The sequence below is a fragment of the Anoplophora glabripennis genome, unplaced genomic scaffold, assembly GCF_000390285.2.
Source record: "Anoplophora glabripennis isolate ALB-LARVAE unplaced genomic scaffold, Agla_2.0 scaffold26, whole genome shotgun sequence".
In the NCBI taxonomy this organism is placed as follows: Eukaryota; Metazoa; Arthropoda; class Insecta; order Coleoptera; family Cerambycidae; genus Anoplophora; species Anoplophora glabripennis.
The window spans coordinates 2,117,877-2,137,808 of NW_019416261.1; the positions used below are offsets into that span (position 1 = coordinate 2,117,877).

A 19,932-nucleotide genomic window follows, 5' to 3' on the forward strand; every position below is an offset into this window, starting at 1 on the left:
AGCATTTGAGCGTTTTTACGAGTAATTTTCAGTGAATTTATAGCAGTTTTTTTATGAGGGTTAGAGATAATATCTCTTTACTGTACCAGTTACACAAGTTTTCTCCCGTATGTAAGACAGTTTACATGTTAACAATATATTCAGAATAAAGAGAAAAGTATATTTTTACGTCTTATATTTATCATTGCATTTCCTGAACTTTACACGCCTATTGAATATACAGAAAGTCGCGTACCGTACTATAAATATAATCACACCCCGCAGAGTACTTTTATGAAACTATTAACATATGAATTAATCATCATTATTGAGTATTTTTACAAAATTCCTGAGAAAAAAGGAAAGGTACATTCCGATGTTTACTTGGGAGAAGATGTTATCCGAAAAACTGCGAAAAATGAAAGGAATCCTTTGCATTTTAACATTTTTATAGTTTAGATAGATTTTCATCCTGCAGATTATTTTAGACACTGTTAATACTTTGAGCGAACTGAAAGCATTTTATATTTGCTAACTAAAATATAATTATGCTCTTGAAAAAGTACTTTACCCGACATCTAACTACTTACAAATAATTCTTCTATGTATTTCCTCCTAAATACAATTGTAAGAGAAATTACTTGGTACTCGACAAATTCATTATTTGTTGTATGCTTGTAAACTTGATTAAATTTATAACATTTAATTAATTATAACTAAGGCATCGAAAAAATGTTATATATTGAAATAGAAGGACAGACAAGAAAATCAAACTTGTCTGTCATAAATCATTTTCAATTTCAAACTTTTTTTAAGTTCATATTGGTAACTTTGAACAACAGAATGGTTATCTTGGATTTATTGGACCTTTTGAGTAGGTACATTCATTTGACAAAACTTTTTAGAGCATATTTCCGTATCAACTTTGTAGAGAGGTTTAATTCGAATACAGCTTTTCTATAAGTTTCCGGCATTTTACTTCACTTTGTAAAAGCAGCCATGTGGTGAATTTTATTATAGGTCAAAGATGTACTAAAATTCCACAGTCCATATAATGCGTCTATGCACGCTGTTACAACTCGATTTGATTTTGCCAGTAGAAACTCCACAAGCATATTACATTGGCACTGGCGACCAAACTACTTATTGCGCTTCCAACGGTTTTTGCACCACATTTTATGTAAAGCGTGTGCATATGCTTGGATGCCTTTCATTTCTGACATACAGCTTTTTATCCCCATGGGGTCCGCGAATATTTGTTCTGGCCATGGAAACCTCTTAAATCGATATTTCTGACTTGGCGATTTATTTTAATATCAACAGCGTATGGAGCAACACTCATAGTGGTCATGATTTTTACGAATATTCGTAATTACTGCAACTGTTTCGTTATTATTCAGAATTTCTATTGAGAAAGATATAATTTTGAGTTGAAATAAAAATTTTTTCCTATGGGCCTTGGTTCTATTTCTTTTTGTTTTTGAACTACAGGAAAGACTGAAAAACTTACTTGTATCAAATTTGAATGCAACGCATTTATACAGGGTGTCCCAGAATATGTGGGCAATCTCTTGATTTTATACAGGGGACGTTAAAATAACATGACAAGTTCCTATAAAAATTCTCCCTAGAGGGCCCTCCTACGGAGATACAGGCCCCTAAAGGATACCCCTGATTTATTTTTTTAATTACTTTGTGTAATTTAATTATTTTTTAATATGATGGAGAACAGATAAGACTCTTAAAAATGTAATAATCTACCTCTGAATGTAAGTAAATGTAAATTTATGACTTACAGTCAACGCAAAACTTATCTAGATTTTGATTATAAAATTGGTGAATCTTTTTTAAATAGAGTTACGCAATTTACTGACCTTGGTGTTACTTTCGATACTAGATTATCATTTGACGACCACATTAGTATAGTAACCAAATCTGCTTATAAGAATTTAGGCTTTATTTTGCGTAATTCTATTTTTTCATTGTATGAATGACAAAAAAATTGTTTGTCTAGTAAATGTAATCCTTATCTTATATATCGTCCCTCTTATCACGTAGGGGCGTATAATCCAAGAAATGGATATAAACATACCCCTCTACGTAATAATAGGGACGATATGTTAGTTAGCTTATTTGTTTTATTTGTCTGTTATTGTTTATCCTTAAGTTCTCTGGATTTTATATTTTGTTTGCTCTATGTTATGTAGTATTTATATTTTTATATTTAATGTTAGTTTGTCTTTTTCTTTTAAAATTTAGTTAAGGTTTTCTGTTTTACCTTATCCTATAATTGGGACTTTGTCCCGTTGGATATTGTAATTTCTAAATAAATAAATAAATAAATAAATAAATANATTCGATTTCCACAATTGTGTTTGGCTTTGGCAAACGTTCCTAAAATTATTTACAGTATTTTAATTCTGCATATTACCTACTAAAAAGTACACTAATGCAAGTAACAAATAAATTGTAATTTTTTTCAGTCTCTCTTAAACGCTGATCCGCTCTTTCAAAAGTTTTCCTGCAAGTCCATACAATAAATGCATGTCGGCATATTAAGTAAACGTAAATTCCATTACGGCAAATAAAATAAATCTGAGGTATAAAAAAAATAAGGAAAATATCACAAATTTCGACACACTCTATCATTAACTGACAGACTTAGATAGGTACTGTAATTCTTATTTAAATCGGCAAATGTCAAAAAGAGAAGCATAGCAACAAAAAACAAAGGGAAAACAAGTGTAAATAAAAGTGACATTTTTTAGATAGGCACAGAAACAATGCAAATTTCATCGGTTTATTTCTCTTTACGGATGTAATAAAAATTACATTAAACAGGAATAGTTTTTTCTCGAAAACAGTTAATTTTGTCGATATCAACCAAGAGTGCCTATTTTTTAGTTTAAGATTCAAGTTTTGTGCCTTTATCGTAAAGGATGTAAAAAAAATGACATTATTGCACTACAGCTAGTCCGTCCCTGACAAACCAAATAAGCCAAATTGTTTTCATGGGTCAGGTTTTAAGGAGTCTTATCTATTGTCCATCGTATTAAAAAATAGTTAATTTACACAATGTACTTTAAAAGTTATTTAAAAAAAAAAAATTTCAGGGGCAACTATTTAGGGACCTGTATCTCCGTAGAGGGGCCCTTTAGGGAAAATTTTTATAGGAACTTGTCATGTTATTTTAACGTCCCCTGTATAAATTCGAGAGATTGTCCACATATTCTGGGATACGCTGTACAGAATTACATTTAAAAAAATAATCTCTGACGCCCTCTAACTTTTTAATATTACCTGTTTTAACTTTCCTAAATGCGTCCTAATCTACTTTATATTGTGACAGTTGTATAGTTCAGTTAAACTAGGCGAATATCAGATTTTTGACACTGAGATTCATAAATAAATACACGGTGTAAAAAAATAGTGTTTACAAAAACTTGAACCTTAATTCAAAATATATTTAATAAATAAGTCAAGTAAAAAAATATTGTTAAAGAATAGAATGAGTTTTTAAGGTTCGGCATTCGTCCACATTGATATCAAAAAAAATATGGTGACTTTAAAATAACACATCTCTAAGCATACACTTACTTACTTACAAAAGTAATATGTTTTACTACATTATTTTCCATTGTTGATTTAAAAAGGTGATAAATGGCAACGCTGATAGTGCACTGATATAACTTACCAAGCTGATTCCGGGTGATCCGGTTTACACCATCCAGTAATGACATAAACAAGTGCAGTTTAAAAAATTAATTATGACTAGAATATTTATTTAATTAAAAACATAATCAGATTCGTATTCAGGGCAACACATACTGTTATTCCTAAAAAAAACTGACCCCCACTTACAGTTACACCCTTATAACATACAGACATATACTGGAAGATGTAACTTAAAAAATATAAATACTGTGCAAATAATTTATTAGGAGAGTTAATGATTGTAATTATGTTATGGATATTATTTGTTTAAATTATTTTTTTGAAAATCAATATACATACCCTGAAATGTAATTACCTTTTCTTAAAATTTAACTGACTGATCTAAAATGCATATGACGGATTCTGAAATTAAATTTTTTAAGACTAAACTGAAACGATCCTTTCTGAAAGTAAATTTACCGTTCCTGAAATACATTTGGAAAAGAGGTAATAAATGAATATACTTTTATGTCTTCATCAATTGCAATTTTCTCCAAAATAATTCGTTTCTTATACACCTTCGTTTCTGCCATAGGGTAGAATCGCTGATATTACTATTTACGTATGTCATCTACTGTGTGGCGCTCCACTACAACACACTACTTGAGAGCATCGCCTACTCTCTGCCAGTACCATTCAGGCACACAGCTCCAACCGAACAGTCTGGTCTGGTGAGCTACAAAACCTTAGACGACGATGGAAAAAAGCCCAATTACGGAATGGACTGGTCCCCTGAGAAACAACAGGAAGCCGAAGATCCAGGTGAGACATTTTGGTTTGCTTTTTACAAACACATATTACTATTATATTGAATGCGAATTTCTGTACAAATAAAACAGCTTTGGAGAGAATATTTGAAGAATATATAAATCGATGTGCGAAAATTTGATTGACAGAAATATTATTTACAAATAGAACATTTTTTTAATACCTACTAACTTGCAGCAATAATAGGAAAAAACATTTTTAGAACCGCTACTCCATTCAAACCTCGTCTTTCTCTGTTTACGAGTATTTAGATAAATCGCTGTACATAAAGATGTACAGTTAAGTATCAGTTTTCTTCAGCGGCTCCATATGTCGTCATGCCCTTTGTTGTTGTTTATGGAAACTAGTTTTTTCACAAATTATTTAAGTTTAATATAGCATGTGTCATGTCACTGTAAAAACAGTACATTTTAAGTGAAGTATCACTATATAGTGATTTTTGAATGCATAGCTACTCTTTTTAAATTTATTAAGTTTCTTTTTCAGTTTAAAATGATAAAAATAATTGGAAAAGCCTGAAGAAGGAAGACAATTACTGGCATTGCTTATTTTAATATAAAAAAATTAATTGGAATTGTGCCTCTCAAAAAATGTTAGAGTTGTATCCAGATTCTTAATGCGCCATACTATATGGGGATATTGACATAATATTCTATCCTTCTTATCTTTTTGACATTCCATATAAAAATATGGTAGACAAACAAAATAACAATCTAATGTTACATTTCGGAGATATAAACCAAACTTGTGTTTTTTAAAAAGGAACACCCTATATATTTATAATCCACTTTTTATAATTACAGTTATTAATAATTATTTTTTAATACATATCATGTATTGCTTTAACAGTCTGCACAATATTTTTGGTTATTTACCTCCACATAGGATGAAGTTGAGAATTTAAATGTTTTACTTAGAAAAAAATAGTAATCTATTTTTATAGATGATTTATTATTACCCTATCATGTTTTAGAAGTTGGGGTCCTAATTTGACCTTCATGTAATTATTTCTAAATGATAAAATAAACAAAGAACAATCTAGTACAATCTAGTAGTAGTAATCATGAGATGGACAGTACGGCATTTTATGTTCTCTAAGGCATAATAAAACTCCTTTTACAATAAGATAGTTTTTGTTAATAAAGAAATTAAAAATCGCTTTTAATAGCGGAAAATAGAGACACGCACTGGTTCCATGGCAATCTTGACTATGTACAGGAACCAAAATATTGTGCAAACTTTCAATATAAATATATGACAAGTATTGTAATCAGAAAAAAGAGAGAAATCAATTGTTATTTTATATATTTCTCTAAGATAGCATTCCTAAAACTTTTTTCTTTGCCATTCGAGGGGATAGATTGTTATGGAATACCCCTAAATGTGTACATAATATGTACTAAAAGATCTTTTAAGTTTACAATGATATAAAATCAATAATCTCTAATAATAAGAGATAATTAGAACGAGAACTGCCTTTCGGTCGATAGCCGCACGGTTTAAGGCGTCAGTACTTAAATCGATGTGTCGAACTGCCCGGGTTTCGAATCCCGCGGCCGGTGACCGTAGTTTATCTATACTTGTACGGAGGATTGGCGCCCTCTGTGCAGATATGGTAGGGTGGAAGAATGTTGGCTTGGGTCAATGTGAGAGATTGACACCGGTTGGCATTTGACCACCCCCCTAATTAATGAGGTTTTCCAGGTTTCCCTCATTCCTGCACTGAATGGTGGTTAGGGCCTACCAACATAAGTCGTTCCTGGGCGCAAATGCGGCCTGCGTAATAATAATATGCCGCCTCCTCTCCCGCACAAGTCTCCGACTTCTGGGCTAATTCTCGTAATTAGAATGAGGAGTAGAGATATTATATTATTATTATTATAATAGCGCTTTGTCCAAAATTTTTGCTTCGAACTTTTGAATGACAACTGTAAATAAAGATTGTTAAAAGTTTAACATCAGTCTTTTCTTTGTGTATACAGTAAGAAAAATCAACGTTGCGACAATCTCTTTTATGTTTTTTCCCCAAAATGTGTTTTTATGGTTATACTATCATTGACCGAAGGCGAAACTCAGTTTTTAGTCAATTATTTAAGAAAAATTGAAGACATAATCTTACATAGTAAAGCGCAGTTTCTTCGTTGTAACTATCCCTATGTAAAATTTGAAAAGAAATCGGTGACGTCGGAATTATGAGTAAAAGAATCTGAGGGATGTCAACTTGATAAAAAAAAACTGCAGAATCTTCTGTTGCAGACATATAGAAACGGTTTATCAAAATCTGTAAGGAGAATTTCTCTGTACAGTAACTTTAATATATAAAACTTTTCAAACCCCTCATAATTCCTCCCCCATCCACCAGTTAGTTTCTGTTCAATTTTTACAAAAATTCATAACCACAAAACTGCACTGCGCCAAGTTCAAAGTCAGAATCTTCAATGATTACTGAGTAATAATGCAACAATAATTGTGATTCGAGACCAAACGAATCGTAGCGCCCTTAGATAAATCGCTTTAGGAAAAAATGTTACTCTTGTTTTTTTAGTATGTTTTAACGAGAGGATTCGGTTCTGAAAGTTTGTCAAAGCATTGCGTATCAATTGTATACGTTTTTAGGTGGTATTTTATTAATATAAAAATTATATTTGGTTATTTAAAGACGCTTACAACTGAAGTTTATATAAAAGCTCTCAAATCACTCAAACATTTTTTATGTTGTTTTTAATTATCTAGTGAACGCATATATTAATGATAGTTGATTTTTCAATGTCTTAGTCTAAACATAAAATATAGCTTTAAATAATTCTAGTTATTACATCTGATTTGTTCCTGGACAGATCTCAAAAATTTTGGAGCAGAATGGTCTCCAGAGAAAAATCAACAAGGTAATAAAATACATGCATGCAGTTTATTTTTTTATTTCTTAGATTAAAGGTCTGTTTTCCACCTCTTAATATTATTTATTTGCCAATTAAATCTTATCTGACTCATAAAAAGATAGAAAGGTAATTAAATTAGATAAATGTAATTACCCTTCAATTTGTATTAGCAGGGATATCTATACAGGGATGACCAGAAGTACGGAATAAAATTCATATCTTTTGAATGAGTTAATTTTTTTTTAAACGCCGAAACACGTTAACTGATTTTGATTTTTTCCCATCTTTTGGTTATATAATAATTAATTTTTTCTTCAACCCCCTAACCCCCAGCTACCCCTACTTTTTTTTCAAATGGAAACATAAGGCATGAGGGGGCCCGTTGAAAAGCTTATAGAAAACTGAATCCAGCCATACCAAATAAACAAGTTTTATTTTTTCAATAACAAGTTTTTTTTCATTTAGAAATTGAAACAACTAGATAATTTACAAAAATAAACTCAATGTCGCAAATGCTGAAAATGTCCTCCATTCACTATTTGGCATTCTCCAAGACGATAGTAAAAGCTGTCCACAGCATTCTGAATGACTTCAGCTGGTAAATTATGCATCTCCGCCCTAATCTTGTTCTTTAAATTCTCAATATTATCCGGTCTGTCCTGGTAGACTCTTTCTTTCAAATATCCCCAAAGAAAATAATCCAGGGGTGTTAAGTCGGGGGATCTTGGCGGCCATTCAACTGTACCCCGTCTACCAATCCAGCGATTTGGAAACATTTCATCTAAGTATCTTCGAACATCAATACCAAAATGTGGGGGAGCGCCATCTTGTTGGAACCAAATTCTTTCATTCGGTATATCTGGATCAATTTCATGAGGGAAAATCACAGCTAGAGCAGGTATCAGGTCAAATGTTAGGAAATCCAGGTAGCGTGCGGCAGTAAGATTTTCTTCAAAAAAGAATGGGCCCAAGATTCTGTTGTTGATGATACCTGCCCATACATTAACTTTTTGTGGATGCTGCGTATGCGATTCGCATGTCCAGTGTGGATTTTCCTGGGACCAAAAGCGATAGTTGTGCCTGTTAACCACTCCATTTAAATAAAACGTAGCTTCATCCGAAAAAAGTACGTCTCGTTGAAAACCATTATTGTCGTCACACCGTCTCATCATTTCCTCACAAAATTGTAATCGCCTATCATAATCGTCTTCCAAAAGCTCTTGGACAAGACATACCTTATAGGGGTGGTATTTCTCTTGTTTCAGAAACATTCGAATTGCAGTTCGAGAAGCATCGTGATTGCGGGCCAATGAAACAGTTGAAGTATGAGGATTTTCAACAAGTTCTAATGCAATGTCTAATTTCTTTTCTTCATTCAAAGCACGTGCCCGTCCAGTTTTGGGCAAAGTCTGTACTGTACCGTGTTCCTCAAATTTGTGAAATATTTTACTAACTGTCCCTTGCGAGATTTGGTTTTCGGGATATTTCGCATTAAATAAATCGCGCACTTCAGCCTGACTTCTTATTTTGTCTCCACATCCAAGCAATATCAAGATTTCGATGCGTTGCCTTTCCGACAATACCATTGCAATTCAGTAAATAACTTGATTTTGACACAATAGTAACGTTTCGAACTCCAATTTACAACTAAAGCGAAAAATTAACCAGAAAGCCTGGCAAGTAAGTGGTGCCAAAAAAACGCAACATAAAAAATATATCTTTTTTGCGTTAGCAGTGATAGGTACAGTTTCAAATTCTTTATTTTATTCTGTGCAAATTCATGGAGGATAACACTGAAGATAATTAAATTTTATTTCACTTGTTAAGTAGGTGTTTCATACAACCCTAAAAAACTTGCTATTGAAAAAATAAAACTTGTTTATTTGGTATGGCTGGATTCGATTTTCTATAAGCTTTTCAACGAGCCCCCTCATGCCTTATGTTTCCATTTGAAAAAAAAAAGTAGGGGTAGCTGGGGGTTAGGGGGTTGAAGAAAAATGAATTATTATATAACTGAAAGATGGGAAAGAATCAAAATCAGTTAACGTATTTCGGCGTTTTAAAAAATAGTAACTCATTCAAAAGATATGAATTTTATTCCGTACTTTTGGCTATCCCTGTATATAGTTAGACAACCCGTTAAACTTAGATTTAAAATACTAGATGACGACTCTCTTATAAAGTCCTTATCATCCTTATTTATACTGTGAATAAGAATATCGCAAAAAATCATTTGAAACAAAATAAACACGTTTATCTCTTCTGATAAGTATTTACCAACTGCATGTCCTACACACGATGTTGGTAAAAATTAATTGATTATCCACAACTGTATGATAAATGCTCTATTGCACACATCTAATCTAGCCATGCAATGTCATCTGTGTCACGCTGTGAGGAATAGTGAAACAAATGAACAGAGCTGTCACGTAATAAATGATCGGACCTAATTGACCTAATTTTGCTTCTAATAAGTTGTTAAAATGGACCAATTTGGACCACAAACTGCATGGACAGTGATCATTGAAGAAGAGGTTTTGCATCGAACTAAAGAACAACCTACCACAAGCCATTATTATAAATTTATTATTATTGCATTATCCTTAATAAAAATTACTTAAATATCGAAGCATTTTGGGGTCAACGTAATAACAGTACGTTTTTGTACAAAAATTGCTCCAGGGCCAAATTGGCTCATTTCCTATTTGGAGTTTATATACAAATTTTCAACCGTAATGTCCTCTATAACCCCCTTAAGTTTGGCAACCCCTTTTTAAAACACCCTGTATAAACAAGGATAATAGCAACCATTATATTCAATTGCCACATAGCACGCTGTGATAGAAGTATATTTAAGGATTTAAAATGTATAACTTTGAAATCTTATCGCTATTTTATTCTTTTTTAAGGCACAAGGAAGGGTACCTTAAGCAAAAAACTTATTTTTAATTTTTTTAACCAAGTTTTGAGTCTTTTTACTGCTTATACCTTCAAACTCACAGTTTTTATGTATATTTCACTGACTTGACTAACTTTTTACCAACAAGTCTCCTCAGAAAGTAGTAGTCCTTATTTCATTTTCCTTTTTGCTAGACATGTCTACATGTAGAATAAATTTGCAAGCCCTAATGTATTCTTAACTAGCCAATAGAAAATCATACAACTAATACCCACGATATTGTAAGTAACCCTATTGTAGGATTTGCCAATCAGTTGAGTGGCCCTGCTTTAAACCAGGCCACAATAGAAGCATCTCCGCAACAGTCTGCCCTTCCTGCGAGGCCCATCCAGCAGGATTATTATAAGCCCAAAGAGTACGATCCCAGCACACATGTAAATCCTCTCATCAGGCCAGGTAAATCAGCGATGCTTTCTATACATGCAAACATTGTTTGGAAAATTATGAAGTAATGCAAGAGCTTCATCTGTTAGTTTAAAATAGAAAACATTACTTGAATACTTACATACAACATTGAAATGATATGAATGCTCGAGGTTGCGACTGTGTATTTAATAAATGTAACTATTCTCGTGGCACGATATCACATGGAAGAAACTAAGATATGTATCACCCTAAATTTGTTTAGACCATCAAAAAAGTATACAGTTGCAACATCGAGCGACATATTTATTAATAGCATGCCGTCATCCACAAAAGGTTTATACCTAAATCGTACAAATATATATTTCGTATTGGACCATACAGGAACAAGCAATAAAATAGAAAATTGAGAGAACGAGATACGTCAAACAGGAACTAGAATTACATAATTAATATACACAAAGTCGCAACTAATAGAAAAATTAGGTACATTAGGTATTAAGCTAAAATAATACTATGCAAACTAAAGTGATAAGAAAGTTTCTTTTAAATTAAAATTCAAATAAAAAGTTAGATTGCCACAGAAACACAAAAGTTGCTTATTTTATATAAAAGCATAGCATTTATTTTGGCAAAGATTTGATCATAAAACACATCACTAAACTTCGCTATACAAAATTCCTTGATAGTCATTTGTTTAGCACAAATCTATTTAAGAACTGTCAGAATTTCCATAGTCACTCTGTATTTTAATAAGTATTTCCAAATTGTTTCTCTTAAGTAAGCTTGTCAAAAAAACAAAATAATGAAACAATAATAATTTTAAGTTAAAGAAAGTTAAATTCAACAAAACCTGTAAGTAATTAATGTTTTATCAACATTAAACTTTCATTCAGTCTGTTTTTTTCTTAAACAACATGTGCCATATTTGGAATAAAAGTTTGGCCCCGAAAGTTTGGAATAAAATTCATAAATTCATAGGTGGTGGCGGTGGTGCTAGTCATATTCCGGATATGACGTCACGCCAACACTTTTTAAATAGCAAGCTGTATTGGGTAACACCTCGTTGGATATCGCCGTGAAACACAAATTCCCTGATGTTAATTTTCCTTGATATCACAAATAGTTTTAGAGATATTGCACTTCAAAACCTTTTAATGCGTGAATATATTCAAACTTCAAGTTTGGTGTTACATAATTATACCACATGTCCCATTTTAATCGATAGATGTAAATATCTCGTAAGTTAAGCCTCCGATCCAAAAATGACTTATATGAAAGTTGTTCAGTTTATTGGGGGAAAGCGGCTGTTTACCTTGAATTTGACCTTTACCGTGACCTTGAAGGTCAAGATCAAATCACAGCGAGTTCAAATGATTCTTCACCCGTGAAGCAACGTCGGAATAAGATGTTTGCCTCCAGCGCACCATCTGCTTTAATCTATTTTTTTTCCTGACAACCTACATAGGCTGTCTCCTGCGAGACCAGTATTACTCATTCTTTAAGTCTCAAGGTCCTGTTAGTAATGCTACTATTACCCTTACTTGTCTACGATTTTGGTTCGATGATCTTAAGAGCTTCCTGCCTTGATTTTTGGTCCTTAAATTCTGTAGTAAAGCGTACTTGAACTTTTCTGGTTTTGAGCCATCCATTTACCAGATTACACTAGCTTTAAGAAGATGCCATTTTCTCAGTAATCGAGTATAATCTCAGAATAATCCAAAACAATTATCAAGGTAACTTTTGTGATATCTGAAATTCCTTTCTCTTTAGATATACTCTTTCTCTTTTTGCCATACTGATAACTTTATTTTTAAATGCTAACTTCGTCCTAGAATATAAATATGTAATCCTTTTGTAAAAACTGTCATAAAGGCAGTGAACGGTGGTGGTCTCCATACTGGAATTTCAGATGTTTGAAATGAGCTTGCTATTCTGTAATTAGCTTATTTACTATCTTGAATGAGGAATTAGTAGAAGCAACTATACTGATTATTTATACTTATATAACAGCTGTTATTAAGCTGGTAAACTGTAAAATATAGGTATTTGTTTTATGAACTGTAGCAATTAATTTATCTTATTTCCATTTCCATAGCGACAACTGTATTACCCTTGAAGACATAGGATGCTAATTATTTTATGTACAGGGCAAGCCAAATAACTCTCCTACTTCCGTTAACTTATTTGAAGAAACACGAAATAACTAAAAAATTCATCAATTTAGTAATTTTTGAAATTTCAACATAAAAACAAATTAATCACATAGGTACTAAAAATGTAGCGACAACACAATCCTCTTTTTGGTAAATTAGCTATTCCTTATTCAAGAACGTTTTAATGCTCAATTTTTCGATTTCAATGAAAAATTACATTATTGCATTCTTTGAAAGATTGCATTATTTAACAATTTCAGTATGTTAGATGTGTATTTTTTGTATTAATAATAGTTACATATATCTGTCATTTTTAGTTTTAAATAATTTATTATTCACTGCTGTAGGTACTCTAAATATTACTGGTATAATTCAATGCTAGATAGTTGCCACTTTTTAATACAGTAATCGAAGTAATTGCATTTACAAAAATACATCTCCACTCCTGCCAAATGCGCTCATTTTGTTTTTGAAGGCGATCTTGCAACTTTAGTTAGTTTAGTAGTAAAAACACAAGAGCTAATAATAACATATATTAAAAAAAACATTAATTTGTTATTGTAGTGAAATATCCCAATTCTTCTTAAAAAAAAATACTAAATTGGAGAACAAATTAATGGGGGTGGGAGAGTTGTTTGGTTTCCCTTGTACATATCCAGTCACGAGATGACGAGAAAGCAGACTGCAAGTTGCTTATGAATGAATAAAAAGTGTTTATAATTTTGTAAATGACATTTGTTAGTCGTGTTACAACAACAAACTTATGAACATTTACTACTGTTCACAGAAGGCGCAGGAATTTACAGACATGTCGTGTGGGTTGTTCTATATCCCATTCACTGGCTCTCTCGAATGACTATGCCTGATTGTCGAACTGAAAAGTACAAAAATTGGTACGCATTTACATTTTTCGTTTCCATGGTTTGGATATCATTTTATTCATACTTTATGGTGTGGATGATTACGTTGATAGGTAAGTGGTAAGCGTATGTATATATGTATCTCTATTTAAGTCAACTATGTTGATGATAAGTATTGCGCATTACCTAAATATAAATAATTCATGAAGATAAAACATCAACAGACAGATCAAATTAATCTAACAACAAAAATATCTTTCCAATCTCTGATCCACCATCTCACCTGCTGGGGTTTTCTCTTTTATTTTCTTGTGTTTTTTTCGTTTAACACGTGTTGTTACAATCATGCACGAGAAGCTACAAATATGGCTTTGAGTAAAACTCCAAATCTATGGTAGTTATTCAAGTTATTCTCACTGGCATCTGTGTCTGTACTGCTGTTCAATACAAGATCATATTCACCTCTTCTATTTTTCTCTTCTTTAACTCTACCCTCTTCTAGATATTTCAGTAACGCATATTTTAATACATGCGAAAGTACCCGTTTTTTATAAATTGTTAGGCAGAATGAAATATCCATTTTCAAAGTTAATTTGTTTCATAATATAGCTACACACGTACATCAAAGTTATTGCCGCATTCTGAAAGACTTACATTTTCATCCTTACAAAATTCAAATCGTGCAAAAACTTCTGCAAGAAGATTTTGAAAAACGCGTTGACATTTGCGACCGTTTTGGAGCGTTACATGCTAAAATCCCCGATATTGTTGTTTGCTTGCTGATAGCAAATGAAGCTCATTTTCATATATAGGTTTATGTTAACCAACAGAACTTTCGTTATTGGGATACGAAGAATCCTCAGCAATTGCACTAATTAGCAATTCACAGCGAAAAAGTTAGTGTGGTGCGCAATAATAGCCTTTCAAATTTTTGGGCCGTTCTTCTTTGGGGAAAATGACTTGGCTGGTACTGTTTCATCACAATGTTATCAGCAGGTATTGTGTAACTTTGAACAGCAACTTCGTAATGTTAATGTGGATATTCGGCGACTATGGTTTCAGTAGGACGGGGTCACTTCCCACACTGCTAGGGAGTCTATGGCAACCTAAAGTAAAAATGTCTTATCGACCACAATCTTTGGACAAACTGCAAAATAATATTAAGACGGAGATTAACGCAATCCTAATCAAAATGTGGGCGCGGGTGATGCAAAACTTTCGTATTCAAGGGTTTAAAAAAAAACTTCCTTGTTTTATCAAGAACCTGTTGTTTGATTTTTGAATAAAAATTTTAGTCACTAATTAAAACGACCAAATTTAAAATGTATATACTTCATTCTGCCTTGTTGAAAATCTAGATGTAGGAGGTATAAGAAATAGGGGAAATATTGGATGAATAAAAATACCAGAGAAGTAACTGGTAATAATATCCTTTAAATTTTATGGCTATTGCTTCCTTCACTCGATATACGATGGTTATATCAGATGTACTAGGTGATTCACAGATAAAAAGATATCTGAATAACCAAAAAGTGTTGAGGATCTTCTTGTGGAATTTTATCTTCACAAAGACTTGTTTTCCTTGACTGGGTGACAAAACTAACTTCCCAAATTCTTATTTGTGGCTGGTGAAGTAAGAGAAATAGAAAATTGGCAGTATACGCAATGGCATATGTTTTCTTACATCAATGTACTAAATAGTTTAAGTTGTAGTTCCTTTTTCTCCGGAATTTCATTAAACATTCATTAATCTCTTAAGTAATATTGGAGGCATACTAGAGTTACTCAAGCCGAATTTTTATGCAGTTAAAATATTTTCACTGGCGATCTCTCTCTATAGCTATCACCGCCGGATGTACCCTAAAGCCTAAAGACGAGTTTAATTAAAAAATTGTTTTAATGCCGCGACCATTTTTAGATGTATTATTTTTCTAAACTGCTCACTTTTTAGTTAATATACAGTTGGATACATTTGGACAGTCCAGTTCTCACCTTATCTTCTTGGAACAGGCAAAAGACAACTAATTTCCATATTTATGCCACGTGTATTTCCTTAGTTTAAAATAAAAGACTAAATATAAATATTCTAATTATGCCTTCATTTTCCACCTTTTTTCTTAACAGACTAAGAGATTGAAATTTTGCAGAGTATATTTTATGCTAATTCATTTTTCTCAAATCATTTATCTATCTACCATAGAAAGGACATTATGCTATTATAAAAGTGATTTATTTCCTTCCTTTTTGAAGTTTAGAGTTGGGAAATAATAAATTCTTGGTCGAATAGAATCACTACATCTTTAAACTGCAAATGATTTACTTAAAACTATGCCTCACATAACCTATAAGATCTTATGTTATGTCACATTATGTTAAGAAGGAGTTTCTTTTTATTATTTTTTCATTAAGTTTTACATAAATCTGAAAATAATGTGCAACCGTAAACTGAGAAAATATAATCCAAAGATTTTGTTTATATTTCTCCATCCTATTTGTTGTTGTTAATTTTTTTGAAAAAGGGGAATAGATTTGAATAAATTTTAATGTTTTCTTCAGGTTATACGTTATACATCCCAGACACAGTGATGGGCCTTACCTTCGTTGCAGCAGGAGTTTCTGTTCCTGATGCTTTGTCTAGCATAGCAGTGATAAAAGAAGGGTAAAAATATATATGTTTGTCAATATTATCATACTTTTTTTATGTGTAATCATATTGGATGTAAAATCTAGAAAGGTATACCTAAATTAACTTATTTAAATAAAAAAATTAAATGCATATTTTCTATAACCAAAATTCGTATGACAAATGGTTGAGTTTGGAATTTTTATAAAAATTTTAGAGGGTTATAAATATTTAACTATATCGTCATCGAAGTATCGCTGTTTAAAAATATCTATAATTTGCGTCTGTTTCTACATCTTAACATTTTAATGCAAAAATTATCTGAAAGAAAATTTTTTGAGTAATTTACAAAATTTATAAATCTCTTGTGGTAGGTATGGCGACATGGCTGTATCCAATGCAGTAGGATCCAACGTTTTTGATATTCTGGTTTGTTTGGGCCTTCCATGGTTCATTAAAACAGCCATCGTGAGTCCCGGATCCGTGGTGAAAGTTAGGAGCAAAGGTACGTATACCAAATTTGGATCCCTTAACAAGACTCGTTAGTACGAGGTGGGCCAAAAGAAGTCATCCGATGTTGTTTGGCTCTATTTTTTTTTCTAAATGAAAAACTTCTGTTCTGTTCTGTTTTTTGATTATGTTTATTTGAACCTTTAGAATATTATTGGTCAAGTCGAGAAGATGATATCGGCCAAATGGGCGCCGCCACAATTGATTGCTATACGGGCTCGTTTTAAGGCATTTTTCATCACTTCGGCGAGAACTTCGGGCGACAGATTGTCGCACTCGTGTCGAATGTTGTCCTTGAGGGCTTCCAGGGTCTCGGGCTTGTTCACGTAAACACGGGACTTCAAAAAAAAAAATTCTGGAACGGTTAAATCGGGCGATCTTGCGGGCCAGTGCAAATCGCCAAAACGAGAGATGAGGCGACCCGGGAACGCCGCCTTCAGAATATCGGTTGTGGCTCGCGCGGTGTGTGCCGTTGCTCCGTCCTGTTGGAACCACATGTCCTCCAGTCCCAATTCGTTCAATTGCGGCAGAAAAAACTCGGTTAACATGGCCCTAGAGCGCGCACCGTCCACTGTTGTCGTTTGACCAGCGGCGTCCTCGAACAAAAATTGCCCGATGACTCCTCCAGCGTGAACAGCGCACCATGCAGTCACTTTGGGCGGGTGTAATGGCTCCTCGTGCAACGCTCGTGGATTTTCGGTGCCCCAGAAGCGATAGTTTTGCTTGTTCACGTACCCGCTGAGGTGGAAATGAGGCTCATCGCTCATTATGATTTTGGTCAAAAAATCGTCCACTTCGTCCTCGAGATTGAGGATGGCTTGGGCGTAGGTTACACGCGTTTGGCGGTCGACAGGCAGCAGCTGATGCACGGACTGGACTTTGTACGGGAACATGCGCAGGTCTTTGACCAAAATTCGCCTTAGGGACGACCGGCTGATGGCTAATTGCGAGGCACGGCGTCTGGTCGATGTTTCTGGCGACAGCTCGACATCCTCGGCAACAGCGGCGATATTCTCGGCAGAACGGGCGCTCCGGGGCCGGCCACTCTTGGCAGCGTCTCGTGCGGTTCCATACTCTTCAAACGGCGCAGTGTTTGCGCAGTCGGTGCCGGACGACCGGGGAATCGGCGACGGAATTCGCGCTGCGCCAACACCACAGACGAATTGTTACGCAAAAAAATAGACACGATTATTCCGCGTTGTTGGGGAGTGTATCGCTCCATGGCTTGTTCACTTGTATTCTACATCTGTCTAGTTCACAAATGTCAAAACAGATTTGACATTGGCTGCCATTTGCAAAAATAAGAGCATCTTCCAATAGGGTGATTTCTTTTGGCCCACCTGTTACTATAAAAAATATGAGAGATGTCCCATTCTCGAGGGAATTATAGAATAGAGATGGAAGGTTGTAATTTTTTTGTGGGGTTCAGTTGGAGGCTTACTCTATTCTAGAGGTTACATGTTTATAAGAACTATTTTTTTTAACAAAACCATAAATGGCTTTAAAAACACTCAAAAAATGGGATACCTATAAAAAACATCTTTATTCCTAAAACTATATTCCAACTTGTTCAATCGAGTTTTGTTAGTGTATTTGTACATTATTTAATAAAATAAATATCCTGTTCCTGTAATTGATAAGTTAATTTTGTTAATGTTGAAAATATTTTAAAATTAAATCCTCAATTTACTTAAGTATGTTTAAATAATGATTGCACTAAAACAATATTGCTTTCAGGTCTCCCGTATTCTACTTTATCGCTTTTATCTACAGTAGTCCTTTTGGTAGTGGCTACCCATTTGAACGGTTGGAAGTTAGACAGAAGATATGGCATTATACTAATGATTTGGTATTTAATTTTCATTACCTTCGCTAGTATATACGAATTCAGTTTTTTCAAACCATGCGATGGCAGCGAGTGGTAAATGTTGTTTCTCTTTTTTTATATCTAAGCTCAACAATTAATGTATTAATTGTATAAAGCTAGTTGCCTGTTTTCCGGAAGTTCTACAGTCGCAAAGCATTTTATGCAAACGGTGAGCAATAGTACTCAAGTAGGTATAAAGTTTTAATATTTATTTATAAGATTTTTACACAGGTACTAGTTACGAGTTACTCGTTACTAGACATTATAGTCTACTATCTGGTGTTTTGGCAAGTTTACATTGATATACAAAACTGCTTCCTTCTTTACCAGTCTCAGTTTGTAGTTCAAATCATAATTTGATAGAGTTCAACAAATTTAACAGTGTCTCTCTCATACCACGACTTCATTTTTAAACAACTGCACTATGGACTAGGAAACTGAGAAAGTGACCAAAACACTAAAAGTGATCCAATTACTATGAAATATGGTATTTCAAGGTTTTTGGGGTCGCTGATTTCGAATCCGTACTCAAAATTAAGAAATTCAAATTGGCGGATCCAATATGGCGGACGATCGTACAAAAATGCTGAAGATGATCTGATTGTGCTTAAATTTGGTATTGATGAATTTTCGGGGTCGCTAATTTCGAATCCGTACTCAAAATTTAGAAATTCAAAATGACGGATCCAATATGGCGGACAAAAATGCTAAAGATGCTTCGATTTTGCTGAAATTTGATATTGAAAGGTTTTTTGGGTCGCTAATTTCGAATCCGTACTCAAAATTCAGAAATTCAAATTGGCAGATCCAATACGATGACTATAAAAGTACAAAATGAGATTATTTAATTGAAACGCCTGCAGTTCGCCCACAAAATCTGTAGTTTCCAGGGCCTACCACGAGGAGGTTGCAGTGCAATTTCAGATCCCTTAATTACCGTATCGGTAATTCGGGGGCTTTATTAGAGGAAGCCCCATTGCCTCTAAACTATTTTTCAGAATTTTTTCAGATTTTTTTGCAGCGTCGTTTTTTATTATAAATTAATAGATAGGTATTACCATATATTATTATAGAAAAAAATAGAAAAATCGTCTTTTTCTGCTCTAATCCAAATAAATAATTGAAATATTTCTTATAATAGTGTCCTGAGGGGTTTTTTATTCGTAATCAGCGACCCGAAAAACCCCCGAGTACTGATTACTAAAAATTTTTCTGAAGTATTGGTCCGCCATATTGGATCAGCCATTTTGAATT

General features: G+C 33.4%; 1 protein-coding gene across 1 annotated transcript in view; it reads left to right on the forward strand.

Moving 5' to 3' along the window:
• The window catches only part of LOC108905799 (probable sodium/potassium/calcium exchanger CG1090), a 63,277-nt gene extending 44,541 nt beyond the window's left edge, over positions 1–18,736 (forward strand). The window contains exons 5-10 of the mRNA XM_023457313.1: positions 4,229–4,455; positions 10,540–10,695; positions 13,606–13,791; positions 16,235–16,337; positions 16,676–16,806; positions 18,549–18,736. Coding sequence (XP_023313081.1) covers positions 4,229–4,455; positions 10,540–10,695; positions 13,606–13,791; positions 16,235–16,337; positions 16,676–16,806; positions 18,549–18,736 — 991 coding nt within the window. The remainder of the gene's footprint in view (positions 1–4,228; positions 4,456–10,539; positions 10,696–13,605; positions 13,792–16,234; positions 16,338–16,675; positions 16,807–18,548) is intronic.
• Positions 18,737–19,932: the final 1,196 nt, after the last annotated feature.